At 35.3% G+C, this 12,786-nt stretch overlaps 1 protein-coding gene across 2 annotated transcripts in view; it reads right to left on the reverse strand.

Moving 5' to 3' along the window:
* Window positions 1-12,786, reverse strand: part of JAK2 (Janus kinase 2) — a 101,574-nt gene that overhangs the window by 50,402 nt on the left and 38,386 nt on the right. For both annotated transcript variants that reach the window (XM_025360071.1, XM_025360072.1), the window contains exons 10-16: window positions 10,699-10,833; window positions 9,548-9,635; window positions 5,707-5,834; window positions 4,831-4,969; window positions 2,974-3,125; window positions 2,671-2,821; window positions 1,806-1,942 (exon numbers count right to left, since the gene is read on the reverse strand). In XM_025360071.1, coding sequence (XP_025215856.1) covers window positions 1,806-1,942; window positions 2,671-2,821; window positions 2,974-3,125; window positions 4,831-4,969; window positions 5,707-5,834; window positions 9,548-9,635; window positions 10,699-10,833 — 930 coding nt within the window. The remainder of the gene's footprint in view (window positions 1-1,805; window positions 1,943-2,670; window positions 2,822-2,973; window positions 3,126-4,830; window positions 4,970-5,706; window positions 5,835-9,547; window positions 9,636-10,698; window positions 10,834-12,786) is intronic.

Consider the following 12,786-nt stretch of genomic DNA (forward strand, 5'->3'; position numbering starts at 1 on the left):
TGACAATATATGACAAAATTGTGTGCCTAGTAATCTGTTGGGATCTAAAGGAACTTTTTTTAAGTCAAGGAAAAAAAAGGCACGCAAACAAAAACCAAGATCTAATAAACAACAAAAGACTATGTGATTAAGTTGTATAGAAGAAACAATAAATGCTGTAAGTTCCCAGAAAAGAGGAAAATCAATGACATCTGGAGATATGTCAGGAAAATATGAATTTAGGAATAGCTGATAATAACAGACAACATTAATATGGTACTTACTAGTGAGAACCTTATCCTAGCAAGCTTATGTGAAAAAGATACCGCTATGGTTGGACCTACTAAGAACTGAGCATTCCCTGGTATCTTACTTAAAATATGTAGGTTATACATGACTGTATGACCTTTTAATAGACAGAGCCTCTGCTAGTGAATAGGGCACAGTCAAAATCCTAGACCCTAAGCAATAAGATTAATTCTCCCTGAGATGACTAAAGGCAGAAAGGCAGGTAGAAAAGCTTATGTATTCCTTTGTCTATTTCACTGAATCACTTACAATGAACTCCTGCTACCAAGAAACAGTCTCTTGGTCAAGTCAATTTGAGTAATACTGCCTAATTCATCATCCTCTTGAAGATGTTCCATGCACATTACATGTTAAAGCCTCTGAAAAGTTCTTCAGTTGTAGGGAAAAGAGAGAGTGTTACTGTCTATGTAGAAAAGGAAGACATAAGAAACTCCATTTTGACCTGTACCCTGAACAATTGCTTTGCCCTGAGATGCTGTTAATCTGTAACTTTGCCCCAACCTTAAGCTCACAAAAACATGTGTTGTATGGAATCAAGGTTTAAGGCTAGGGCTGTGCAGGATGTGCCTTGTTAACAAAATGTTTACAGGCAGCATGCTTGGTAAAAGTCATCGCTATTCTCCAGTCTCGATAAACCAGGGGCACAATGCACTGCGGAAAGCCGCAGGGACCTCTGCCCTGGAAAGCCGGGTATTGTCCAAGGTTTCTCCCCATGTGACAGTCTGAAATATGGCCTCATGGGATGGGAAAGACCTGACCATTCCCCAGCCTGACACCCCTGAAGGGTCTGTGCTGAGGAGGATTAGTAAAAGAGGAAGGCCTCTTGCAGTTAGACAGAGGAAGGCCACTGTCTCCTGCCTGCCCCTGGGAACTGAATGTATAAAACCCGATTGTACATTTGTTCAATTCTGAGATAGGAGAAAAACCACCCTGTGGCGGGAGGCGAGACATGTTGGCAGCAATACTGCTTTATTATTCTTTACTCCACTGAGATGTCTGGGTGGAGAGAAGCATAAATCTGGCCTACGTGCACATCCAGGCATAGTACCTTTCCTTGAACTTACTTGTGACACAGATTCCTTTGCTCACGTTTTCTTGCTGACCTTCTCCCCACTATCACTCTGCTCTCCTGCCACATTCCTCTTGCTGAGATAGTGAAAATAGTAATTAATAAATACTGAGGAAACTCAGAGACCGCTGCCGGTGCGGGTCCTCCATATGCTGAGTGCTGGTCCCCCCGGCCCACTTTTCTTTCTGTATAATTTGTCTCTTATTTCTTTTCTCAGTCTCTCATCCCACCTGATGAGAATTACTCACGGGTGTGGAGGGGCTGGCCCCCTTCATTCAGTAAAGATAGCTGTTTATTTAACACAGCATTTCTCCAACATCTGACAACAAAACCTTTTTTTTTCTACAAGCACTCTTTAAAATGTTGTAGAAAGTGAACTTTAGAAACACTCTAAGTTTTTCCTAAATGAAAGGATTATACTCTATTTGAAAAACTTCTGACAATTTACCTTGCCGAGTTGCTGTAGAAATTTCAAATGTCTCTCTTCAAACTGTGTAGGATCCCTGTCTTCAAAGGCACCAGAAAACCCTAGGGCACCTATCCTCATATTTGGTAACATGTCATTTTCTGTTAATAGTTCATAATCTGGAGAAATAAAGAATATTACCACCTTAAGTTAGCAAATAAAATTCTCTGGACTAAACTGATATACATTCAAGTTGGCCAAAATAATCATAAGTTACAAATACTAAATGATACAGGGAAACTCAAATAATTTAGATTATATTAATGGGAGCCTTTAATCATTACCCATAATCTGAAAGGCTTTCAAGAGAGACTTTGCAAAGGATAAATATTTGTTTTCCAAAATAAGTAGTTTTCATATTCATAAAGTAAGGTAATATACTGACATTTATTGTGAGAAAGGTGAGTAGTACTAGGGTAGAAAGCACCTATAGGTCAAACACATGCATTTCAGCTCAGTATTTTGAAAAACGAGAGAACAAACCAAAACAAATACAGCTCATGTTTAGAAAATCAATCAATTATAAAATATGAGAAATGTTAAAAAGAATTATTTTTTTAAAGTCAATTTAAGCAGGAAAAAAAAACACTATAATTTACAACTCATTAAATGGAAAACTAAAATTAGGTTACTGAAAGAGAAAAGGTCTTTTTTTAAAAAAGGAAATAATTCTCACTCAAGGAGATTAGAATATGTATAAAGCATGAAAAGCCATATGAACATAAGAAATTAAGAGGGCCTAAATGACATCAAGAAAATGTTTTAAAGGAATTAAAAATTAGTAATGATTCATTAAATACAATAAAGATAGCTGGAAAATCAATAAGATCACTCCATAAATACATACCTGGAGTAAACAAACTGTTAAGATCTCGTATGACGGCTCTGAAAGAAGGCCTGAAATCGGGTTCATAATCCATACAATTATTTATAAGGTTTGCTAATTCTGCCCACTTTGGTGCAGGAAGCTGGTGCCTATCTTCATAAAATTGCAGCTTCTATAATTAAAGAACCACAAAGAGAATAAATTGTGTAATGCCACACCAACCTTCTTTTAAAAATTAGATGGGCTAAAAAATACAAATCATGTGAAAGTCATATGAAAGTTCAGAGATAGAGTAATTCTAACTTAGTCTATATATAAACTTACTCTTTGAGAATCCAGGGCACTTAGAGGTTTATCTCCTCCACTGCAGATTTCCCACAAAGTGGTACCAAAACTCCATTTGTCTGTTGCCAAATTTAAATTTTTAGGATTTTCAATGCATTCAGGTGGTACCCATGGTATTCTCTCCTGAAGAACTTTTAAATGATAAGAACAGAGTAGGGTTAAATAATTCACAAGTAAACCAATCTTTTATATGTAAATAGCTTTAAAGTTCAAATCATTTGAATAATCAGGTCTATTTTCTGTATTTTGGAGGGGGTGGATGTGTAAGTGCACATGACTGCATAAGCTTAAGAGCCAGAAGGGACCTTCAAGGTCATCTAGTTCAATATCTCATCTTCAACGATGACAACATGGAGACACATGATTAAGTAATCTGCCCGAAGCCACACAATTTGTTAGCAGCAGAGACAGAATTAGAATCCTGTACAGTGAGTTCTGAATCAATTAATCTTTCCATTAAACTGTAGTGTCTCAACTGGCATACCATTTTTCATTAGTTTTACCTTCAAAAAAAAAAATTTTTTTTTGAGACAGGGTGACACTCTGTCACCCAGGCTGGAGTGCAATGGCACAATTGCAGCTCACTATGCTTTGACCTCTTGGGCTTAAGTGATAAAGCAATCAGTCTCCCAAAGGGTTGGAATTACAGGCATGAGCCACTGCGCCTGGCCAAATCTTTTTTTTTTTAATATAGTTTATCCTAAAATTGTCCCATGATACTTTCTGGTATTTCTTCATAAGGTAATGTTACATCATTCAGAGATGTTCTACTGATTTAATAGCCTTGGCAATTCTCACTTGCAGATGATAAAAAAAAACCAAGGACCAACAAGCGTTTATAGCTGAGGCATGGCTAAATTACACCAAAATATTCTAGGTATATGGAATTGATACAGGTGGGCTCTGTTCAAATCATGGAATTTCTCAAGCAAAGTTTCTGTGGTCTTTGATTCCACCAGAAGGACTGTATTCAAGAAAGGAAGAAGCAATATAACCCTACTTTCTAGTATTCTGACATAGACAGACAAATAGATTGATTGAAAAATACATTCACCATATGAATACATTTTTTTCCATCTTCACTTCTGATTCCAAAGGATAAAATTTCCCAGAATACCAGATGTAAGACCCTGTAAGAATTTTGTGCCATACTCTTGTACTACTGCCCAATTATCACTGTCTTCACTGTCAGATAAGTCATTATGTACTATTGGCTTAAATTGATCAATTTAGAATCTAAATTTGGAACATCCAATTAGAGAAATTAGCTAAGATAACAAAATTCATTTATAATTATCTAGACCCCCAAAAAACCCCTCTCAACTATCTGACTGAAATTTGTATTTTTAACCCACTGTGTTAAGTAGTAAAGATTAACAAACACAAATGAAAGTTTTTTAAGGTTTTAAAAAGTCAGAATTAGCTGGATAATTAAACTAATTTCTTCACAGAGGGTAGAAAAAAATCCTAAGATCTCAGGCTAGATAAATTTTTATTTAGTGATGAGAAGAAAAAAATATTTAGAAAATTTACTTGTGGCTCAAGGAATATTAGAAAACCTCATATTAAAAATAGATAAAATCCTATCCTTCATATATAGAGATTAAAACTGTTTTTAAAAAATCACCTCACAGTCCATAGTTATATGCGTATAAGAAAGAAAAATAGAGACTAAGATTTAACTAACAATTTAAATGGCTAAAAGTGATAGATACTTTTATTATTAATCAGGAACATATGAATTAAGTGGAGTTCAAGGAAAATTAACAACATGCTCTTTACACCACTGCCCAAGTAAAGTTTAGTAACATTATATATAATCCCTCTAGAACTTACTGTCCTTTGGCAAAACTGTAATACTAATGCCAGGATCACTAAGTTTGATGAAAGGAGGATTTCCTGTCTTCCTGTCTTCTTCTCTGATAAGTAGAATATTTTTGGCGCACACATTCCCATGAATAAGGGTGTTTTCTTCCTATTAGAGTTAAATGCACATATATTCAAATATCAATCCACAAATATTTGAGCATTTAGTAGTTCAAGCCCCCAAAACAGATTTAAAGAAGAAAAATATATAAGATAGTATAATAAATATTAATTTGGAGGCATGCATTGAGAAAAAAGGAAATTTATGACTCCTAACTATGCTTCCTGTTTTACACTTTAAATAACACAATAATCTATGCTTGTGATGAAACGAATAAATTAAAACTACCCAATGCCACTTAACGTGAGTTCTAAGGCTGAGATGGTTTGTGTTTCTGGATGGGAGCTGACATTAAGAAACACTACTTCAGTTCTGCAGCAGAACATAGGTGCACCCTGAGGGGTCTGATCACTGGCAGGCCCTCTGGTACTCGTCTCTGTCAACGCTGCTTTCTCATGGACCATAATGTACAATGGCCCAAAAATAGAGAAGCACATGTTGCTGCATAATTTTTGGTTGAATTTTCTAAATCCAAAAGACACAAAATACAGACTGTCTATTAGTAGTTCTAAGATATTGATGGGATGACAAAACTTTTTTTCAAAAGTGATTTTACATACATAAACATATGCCTAAAGTAATCTCTTTTATCACCTAACACAGACTGTTTTACATGAATTGGCATCCAATTACAGATTTATTTTTTGTTTCCAGGTAAAGATAATTTGTATATTGTTTTATAAAATAAAACAGTGTCTTTTTGATAAAATGGATATACTACTTACTAGAAAATGCATGGCCCATGCCAACTGTTTCGCAACTTCAAGTTTCCATAATATATTTATACAATTTTTATTCTTTTTCAGGTATGTATCGAGTGATCCAAATTTTACAAACTCCTGAACCAGAATATCTGCATTAAAATATAAGTAATAATAAGGCTTAAGTATAAATATAATTAAATATATGTAATTTAAATCTTCATATACTTACATGTGACTATTATAGGTAAAGAAATTAAATTAGGCAAAACTCAAAACTTCAAAGAAAACTTAATGGATACACAGCATTATATTTTTGGTTTTTAGTTTACTTACAACAGCAAGAGTAGGAGTCTAAACAATTATATGTTATTTTTTATATATATATATAACATAAATGTATAATATATAATATACCAGCACACCTTTATATATTAGTACTGAATTATGGCTGTTTTTTTTAAAAAAATGAAAATTTCTCACATAATTTATCATCCACGTAACATTTTAGACATTCAAACCTTCCTGAAGTTCTTCTACACACAAAAATTACTAACAATGTCTGTAGTATTATAGACATAAAGGAGAATTTGAGTTCTAGCTCCATTTAATCTTTTAATTTATTCTGCAAAAAATACAAAAATGTTTTGCGCTGCTTTATCTTTAAAACTTTTTTAAAAATATATATATAAAACATATTTTGCCAGAAAAACAAGTGTTGGCTTCCAAAAACAATCCTGGACTCCTTCGTGGTCCACAGGAGCCTCTCAGATACCTCCATATAACAGGTTCCAAACCACTGCTTTTGAAAATACTATCAATTTTCAAAGATATGAAAAAATGTTATACAAGTGTAGATGTGGATTTAATCTGCATTACTAGTGGAAAATAGGGAATTATATAAACAATTTTCTTGAATGTAAACTTTGTGAGGCACTAAAATACAGGCATACCTCGAAGATATTACCAGTTTGGTTTTAGACTACCATAATAAAGCAAGTCATTAATTTCTTGGTATCCCAATACATATAAAACTTGTATTTACACTATAATGGAGTCTATTTAGTGTGCAACAGCATTATATCTTTAAAAAAAAAAAAGAATATACTTTAAAAAAATACTTTATTGCCAAAAAAGGTGCTAATGATAATCTGAGCCTTCAGAAAGTTGTAATCTTTTTGCTTGCGGAGGATCTTGCCTTTTGATGTTAATGGCTGCTGACTGATCATGGTGGTGGCTGCTTAAAGTTCAGGTGGCTGCAGCAGTTTCTTAAAATAAGACAACAATGATATTCACTGCAGACTCTTCCTTTCATGAAAGACTTCTCTGTAGCATGCAATGCTGTTTCATAGCATTCTACCCACAGTAGAACTTTACAGGGTCAGTCCTCTCAAACTCTGCCACTGCTTTATCAACCAAGTTTATGTAATATTCTAAGCCTTTTGTTGTCATTTCACCATGTTCACAGCATCATCACTAGGAGTAGATTCCATCTTAAGAAACCACTTTCTTTGCTTATCCATAAGAAGCAACGCCTCATTCTTTCAGGGTTTAATCATGAGTTTGTAGCAATTGAGTCACATCTTCAAACTCCACTTCTTAGTTCTCTTACTGTTTCCACCACCTCTGCAGTGACTTCCTTCATTAAAGTACCATGTCCCTCAAAGTCATCCAGGAGGGTTAGAATGAACTTTTCCAAATTCCTATTAATGTTACCATTTTGATTTCTTTCCATGAACCATGAATGCTATTCCTGGCATCTAGAATGGTGAATCCTTTCCATAAGTTTTTCTACTTACTTTACCCAGATCCACCAGAGGAATCACTATCTATGGCAGCTTAGCCTTACAAAATGTATTTCTTAGATAATAAGACTTGAAAGTTGAAATTCCTCCATGATCCATGGGCTGCAGAATGGATGTTGTGTCACCAGGCAAGAAAATAATATGAATATCCTTGTACATCTCCATCAGAGTGCTTGGGTGACCAGGTGCATTGTCAATGAGCAGTAATACTTTGAAAGCAATCTTTTTTTCTGAGCAGATCTCAACAATGGGCTTAAAATAGTCAGTAAACCATGCTATAAACAGACGTGCTGTCATCCAGGCTTTATTGTTCCATTTATAGAGCACAGGCAGAGTAGACTTAGCATAATTTGTAGAGCCCTGGGATTTTTGGAATGGTAAATGAGCACTGGTTTGAATTTCAAGTCACCAGTGGCATTAGCCCTTAGCAAGAGGGTCAGCCTGTCCTTTGAAGCTTTGAAGGCAAGCACTGACTTCTCCTCTCTAGCTGTGGAAGTCCCAGATGGCATATTCTTCCAACAGAAGGCTGTTTTGTTTACATTTGAATATCTGTTTGTTAGTGTCACCATCTTCATCAATGGTCCTTGCTAGATCTTCTGGATAACTTTCTGTAGCTTCCACATCAGCATTTTCTGCTTCACCTTGCACTTATGCTGTGGACATGGCTTCTTTTCTTAAACCTCATGAACCAACCTCTTGTAGCTTCCAGCTTTTCTTCTGCAGCTTCCTCACCTCTCTCAGCCTTCATAGAACTGAAGATCAGTAAGGTCTTGCTCTAGATTGGGCTTTGGCTTAAGGGAATGTTGTGGCTGGTTTGATCTTCTGTCTAGAACTTTCTCTGTATCATCAATAAGGCTGTTCACTTCCTTGTAATTTATGTGCTTACAGGAGTAGCACTTTCAGTTTCCTTCAAGGACTTTTCCTTTGGATTCATAACTTGCCTTTTTAGTGCAAGAGGCCTAGCTTTCAGCCTGTCTTGGCTTTCAGTATGCCTTCCTCACTAAGCCATCTTCATCAGTGGTCTTTGCTACATCTTCTGGATAACTTGCTGCAGCTTCCACATCAACATTTGCTGCTTCATTTCTAGCTTTCGATTTAAAGTGAGAGATGGGTGAATATTCCTTTCACTTGAACATTTAAAGACCATTATGGGATTATTAAATGGCCTAATTTCAATATTGTTGTCTTAGGGAATAGGGAGGCCCCAGGAGAGGGAGAGAGACAGAGGAATGGCTCATTGATGGAGCAGTCAGAGCACTCACCGCATTTATCTATGAAGTTTGCCTTCTTATATTCTCTCTGTTTGAGGCACCCCAGAATAATTACAATACTAGCATTAAAGATTACTGATCACAGATCACCATATGGTTTTTTTTAAAGTTTGAAATGTTGCCAGAATTACCAAAATGTGACACAGAGACATGAAATGAGCACATGCTGTTGGAAAACTGTTGCCGACAGAGTTGCTAGACACTGGGTTGCCATAAACCTTCAATATGTAAAAAATACAATATCTAAGTAGCACAATAAAGCAAGGTGCAATAAAATGAGGCATGCCTGTATACTATTAAAGCTTGGGGTATGATTTATACTTTTAGTAGTTTCTATGAACAACCTAAATTTAACCAAAAAATATATCTAGTATCATATCAACATAATATTTTCAGTCAGTTCCATTAAAAATTAAGTGTATCATTTATATGCTTTGTCTTCATAATTCCAGAGAAGTTTGTAATGAAAAGGCCAGTTATTCCAATGTTATGTTGAACCTGCCATAATCTCTTTTGCTATCATGAACACAAAATGTTATAGACATTTGTTTCCTATAATACTCTATTGTTTGGGCATTGTAACCTTCTACTTTTAACTTTATTCATTGGTTTCCTTTTTCACAAGATATAACTGAACAGTCCTACAGTGTTTTCAGTTTCAAAAATATTTAATTCCTGTTAAATTATGGGTTACACTGACACCTAGCTGTGATCCTGAAACTGAATTTTCTATATAAACAAAAATAGATGATCTGAGAAAGGTATTAGAAAGCCTGTAGTTTTACTTACTCTCCTCTCCACAGACACATACTCCATAATTTAAAACCAAATGCTTGTGAGAAAGCTTGCTCATCATGCTTGCTGCTTCAAAGAAAGACTAAGGAAAAGAAAAACAAAAAGTACAAAGAATTGTTGTTTGACTGTTGTCCATAAGTACTCAGTTCAGAAAATTCTCTCTGCCATAATAAAGATGCACTTTCTCCTACTCTCAGCATGACTATAGATAAGGATACAATGTGCTTTGGTCCCTTTATATGGACCTGCAACTACCATCAACGTTCTGAGGAAACCCCTGTGTAAGTCTGGAATATGGAGATCAAAGTGAGAGACAGCAAGAGTGGTACAGGAATCATGAATGATGCCAGTCAAACAGGCTTGATGCTTAACACCTGAAATAGAGGACAGATGTACAACCAGAGGTAGACATCAGAGATAGATATAGGGAACTGAGTTAGATGGATGTAGCCTTTAAATAATACTTCCTAAAGAATTAAAAATGTGCAGATAAAATATCATGACATCTGTGTCAGGACACTAGCGTAGTTTTAACATCACTCCAATTCCACTAGACATTGACTAGAACCACTGGGTATGACTGTTTAGTGAATCACGATCACCAATACTGTGGTGTGCTGGATTAGAACAACTCTTTGGCTTGAACTTTTCACATCATCTTCCACTAACACCCTTTAAGATATTGTAAGTATCATATCTTGCTGTGTTCGGAGCTCTGGCAACTGGCCACAGGGTCTGCCAGCTAGCATCTCTGGATGATGCCCAGAGGCATCCAGATTTCACTAAGTATGTTCCTTAGTACAGTGCCTTTGAAACTTTTTTTTTTTTAAATAAATGAAATTGTAGAAGAACCTCTGTGTAACCCATAAAGCTCTGGGGAGCCAAGTTTGAAAATCATGGCCACAGTATATGCAGAAATGTAATAACACTCCTAACATGCTAAACATAATTAGTTTGGAATTTTTTGTAATCCTGTAATTTTCAAACCCTGTAATTCTATAGCCCCACAAGAATATATCCTCAGAGAAGTCCTTGATACATTTAAAACTTACAATTTTGAAAAGCTGCACACATGAGTATGTTGTATGAATATGAGAGTACATCTTTAAACAGCATAAACTACATGAACTAAAGAACATACACACCTCTGAATAGTTTCTATGTGCTTTATCCAGAACTTTTAAAAGAACTTCTGTTTCATGAAGTTGACCATAGTCTCCTACTTCTCTTCGTATGCCTTTAAAAATCTTTGTAAAAGTGCCTTGACCAAGGCTTTCATTCTTCAAGAGAAAAAGGTAAAAGTAAAGAATGAGTAAAGATGGAGAACAAAGTAGGAACAAGAAAATACGTTCAATGAGGAAGAATTTTTTTTAATCCATAAGCAAGTATTTTCCTTAGAGTCTAAATCCAGATTTGAGACTCCAAATTAATTCTTTTATTCTGCTTCCTTAAATAGTAATGAGAGACAGAAAACAAGGATTAATGAATTAAGTGTATTTTGGCTCTACTTGGTTTTGAAATCTCCTGAATGGGCTATAATTATCACTTTTTAAAAATAGAGTCAGTGTTTACCTACATTTGCTTACATGAGAATCATTTTGTTTGTCTTTCCTACTAGTACAATAGAGAATGTGGTCTGCAGAGGCAGAATATCTGACTTTTTCTTATTACCACTTTTATGACCTTGTACAGGCTATTTAATCTCTGTGCTGCAGCTGTCTTGGTTTCTTCATCTGAAAAATGAGAAAAGCAACTATTTTCCCATAGGATTGTTATAAACAATAAGTGAATAAATACAAAAAGCCCTTAGTACAGTCCATGACACACAGTAAATGTGCATTAAGTATTAGCTATTACTACTAATACTAGTATTTCTTGCATATCTTTACAAAGTAATTGTTGAAAGCCTGCACTCTGAAGTAACGCTGCTTGTGTTCAAATCCAAGGTCTACTATTTATTAGTTTTGTAATGTTAGTCAAGTTACCTGGCCACTCTGTTTCCTGTTATTCACAGGAGGACTTGTCTCCTTAAAGAGCTCAGATATCAGTTGTTCTTTCTCATTCTGCCTAACGCCCCTTAATCCCTCTTTCATATAACCCATTTCTTTCTCCCTAACCCCTACATTCTTAATAATTTATTCAGATCTGTCTTGCAGTTCACATCTCTCTTCAGCTATAAGTAATTTCCTTTTCATCCTGTATATTATGTTTTAATGTCAGTGATGATATTTATCATTTCTATGTTTTCCTGAAATCTTTTTTGTTTGTTAAAACAATGTCTTATTTCTCCATGGTTTCAATTCCTTTTCTATCTTTAAACATGTATATGTATTTTATAGTCTGTATCTGAAAATTCTGTGATAGGAAGTTCCTGGAGTTCTGATTTTGATGTTTGTTGGTCTACTGACTCTTACTTAATCCTGCATTATTTCCTTGTATGTTTCTAAATTTTCTATTAAAAGCTCATGTTTGGAATGGTTTTATCTGTGGGAATCATGGGTTGCCTAGGTTAAGAGTATGTGGTTCCAAAAAGATTTTTTTGTTTCTTCTAAGCACCACACAATATTAGGAGAGGACCACTTTTAATTTAGAGTTTCTCAGTCTATGTAGGTAGTATAATGAAACCCAAATTCAAAAGCTTGTGATGACAAATTCTTAGGAGAGACTGCTTTTCCTCACTAGAAACCCAATTAAAAATGACAAAATTCCTTTTCTTCTCTGCTTGCCAGTGCGTGAATTTTTCACATTCTATATATTGTGTTACTGAGGATGTATTTACTTAAGGGTCCTAGTTTTATTCAGGGATAGTCTCACTTTTAACTCCTTGCCTTGTGCAGGTCTGAGACCTGGCCCTTTTAAATTGCTTTTAAGTCTTAACCCCCTTGATAAATGTGGCTGATCACCAGTCTCACCACCTGGCAGCCAAATTATCAGATCTTATGTACTACAGTTGACTCTTGAACAGCATGGGTTTGGACTGCACAGGTCCATTTATGTGTGGATATTTTTTCAATAAATCCAGTGGGCCCTCTGTACTGGCAAGGCAGGTTCTGCATCTGCAAGGAAACTCAGATGGAAAATATAGTATTTCTGCACTCCAGCCTGGGTGACAGAGCAAGTCCTCCTCTAAAAAATAAATAATTTTTAAAAATAATTACTAGTTACTTTTTAAAAGAAATACAGTGTTCATAGGAAGTAAAACCCATGTATATGGAGGGCCAACTTTTCATACC

The sequence above is a fragment of the Theropithecus gelada genome, chromosome 15 (genome assembly GCF_003255815.1).
Source record: "Theropithecus gelada isolate Dixy chromosome 15, Tgel_1.0, whole genome shotgun sequence".
Taxonomy (NCBI): Eukaryota; Metazoa; Chordata; class Mammalia; order Primates; family Cercopithecidae; genus Theropithecus; species Theropithecus gelada.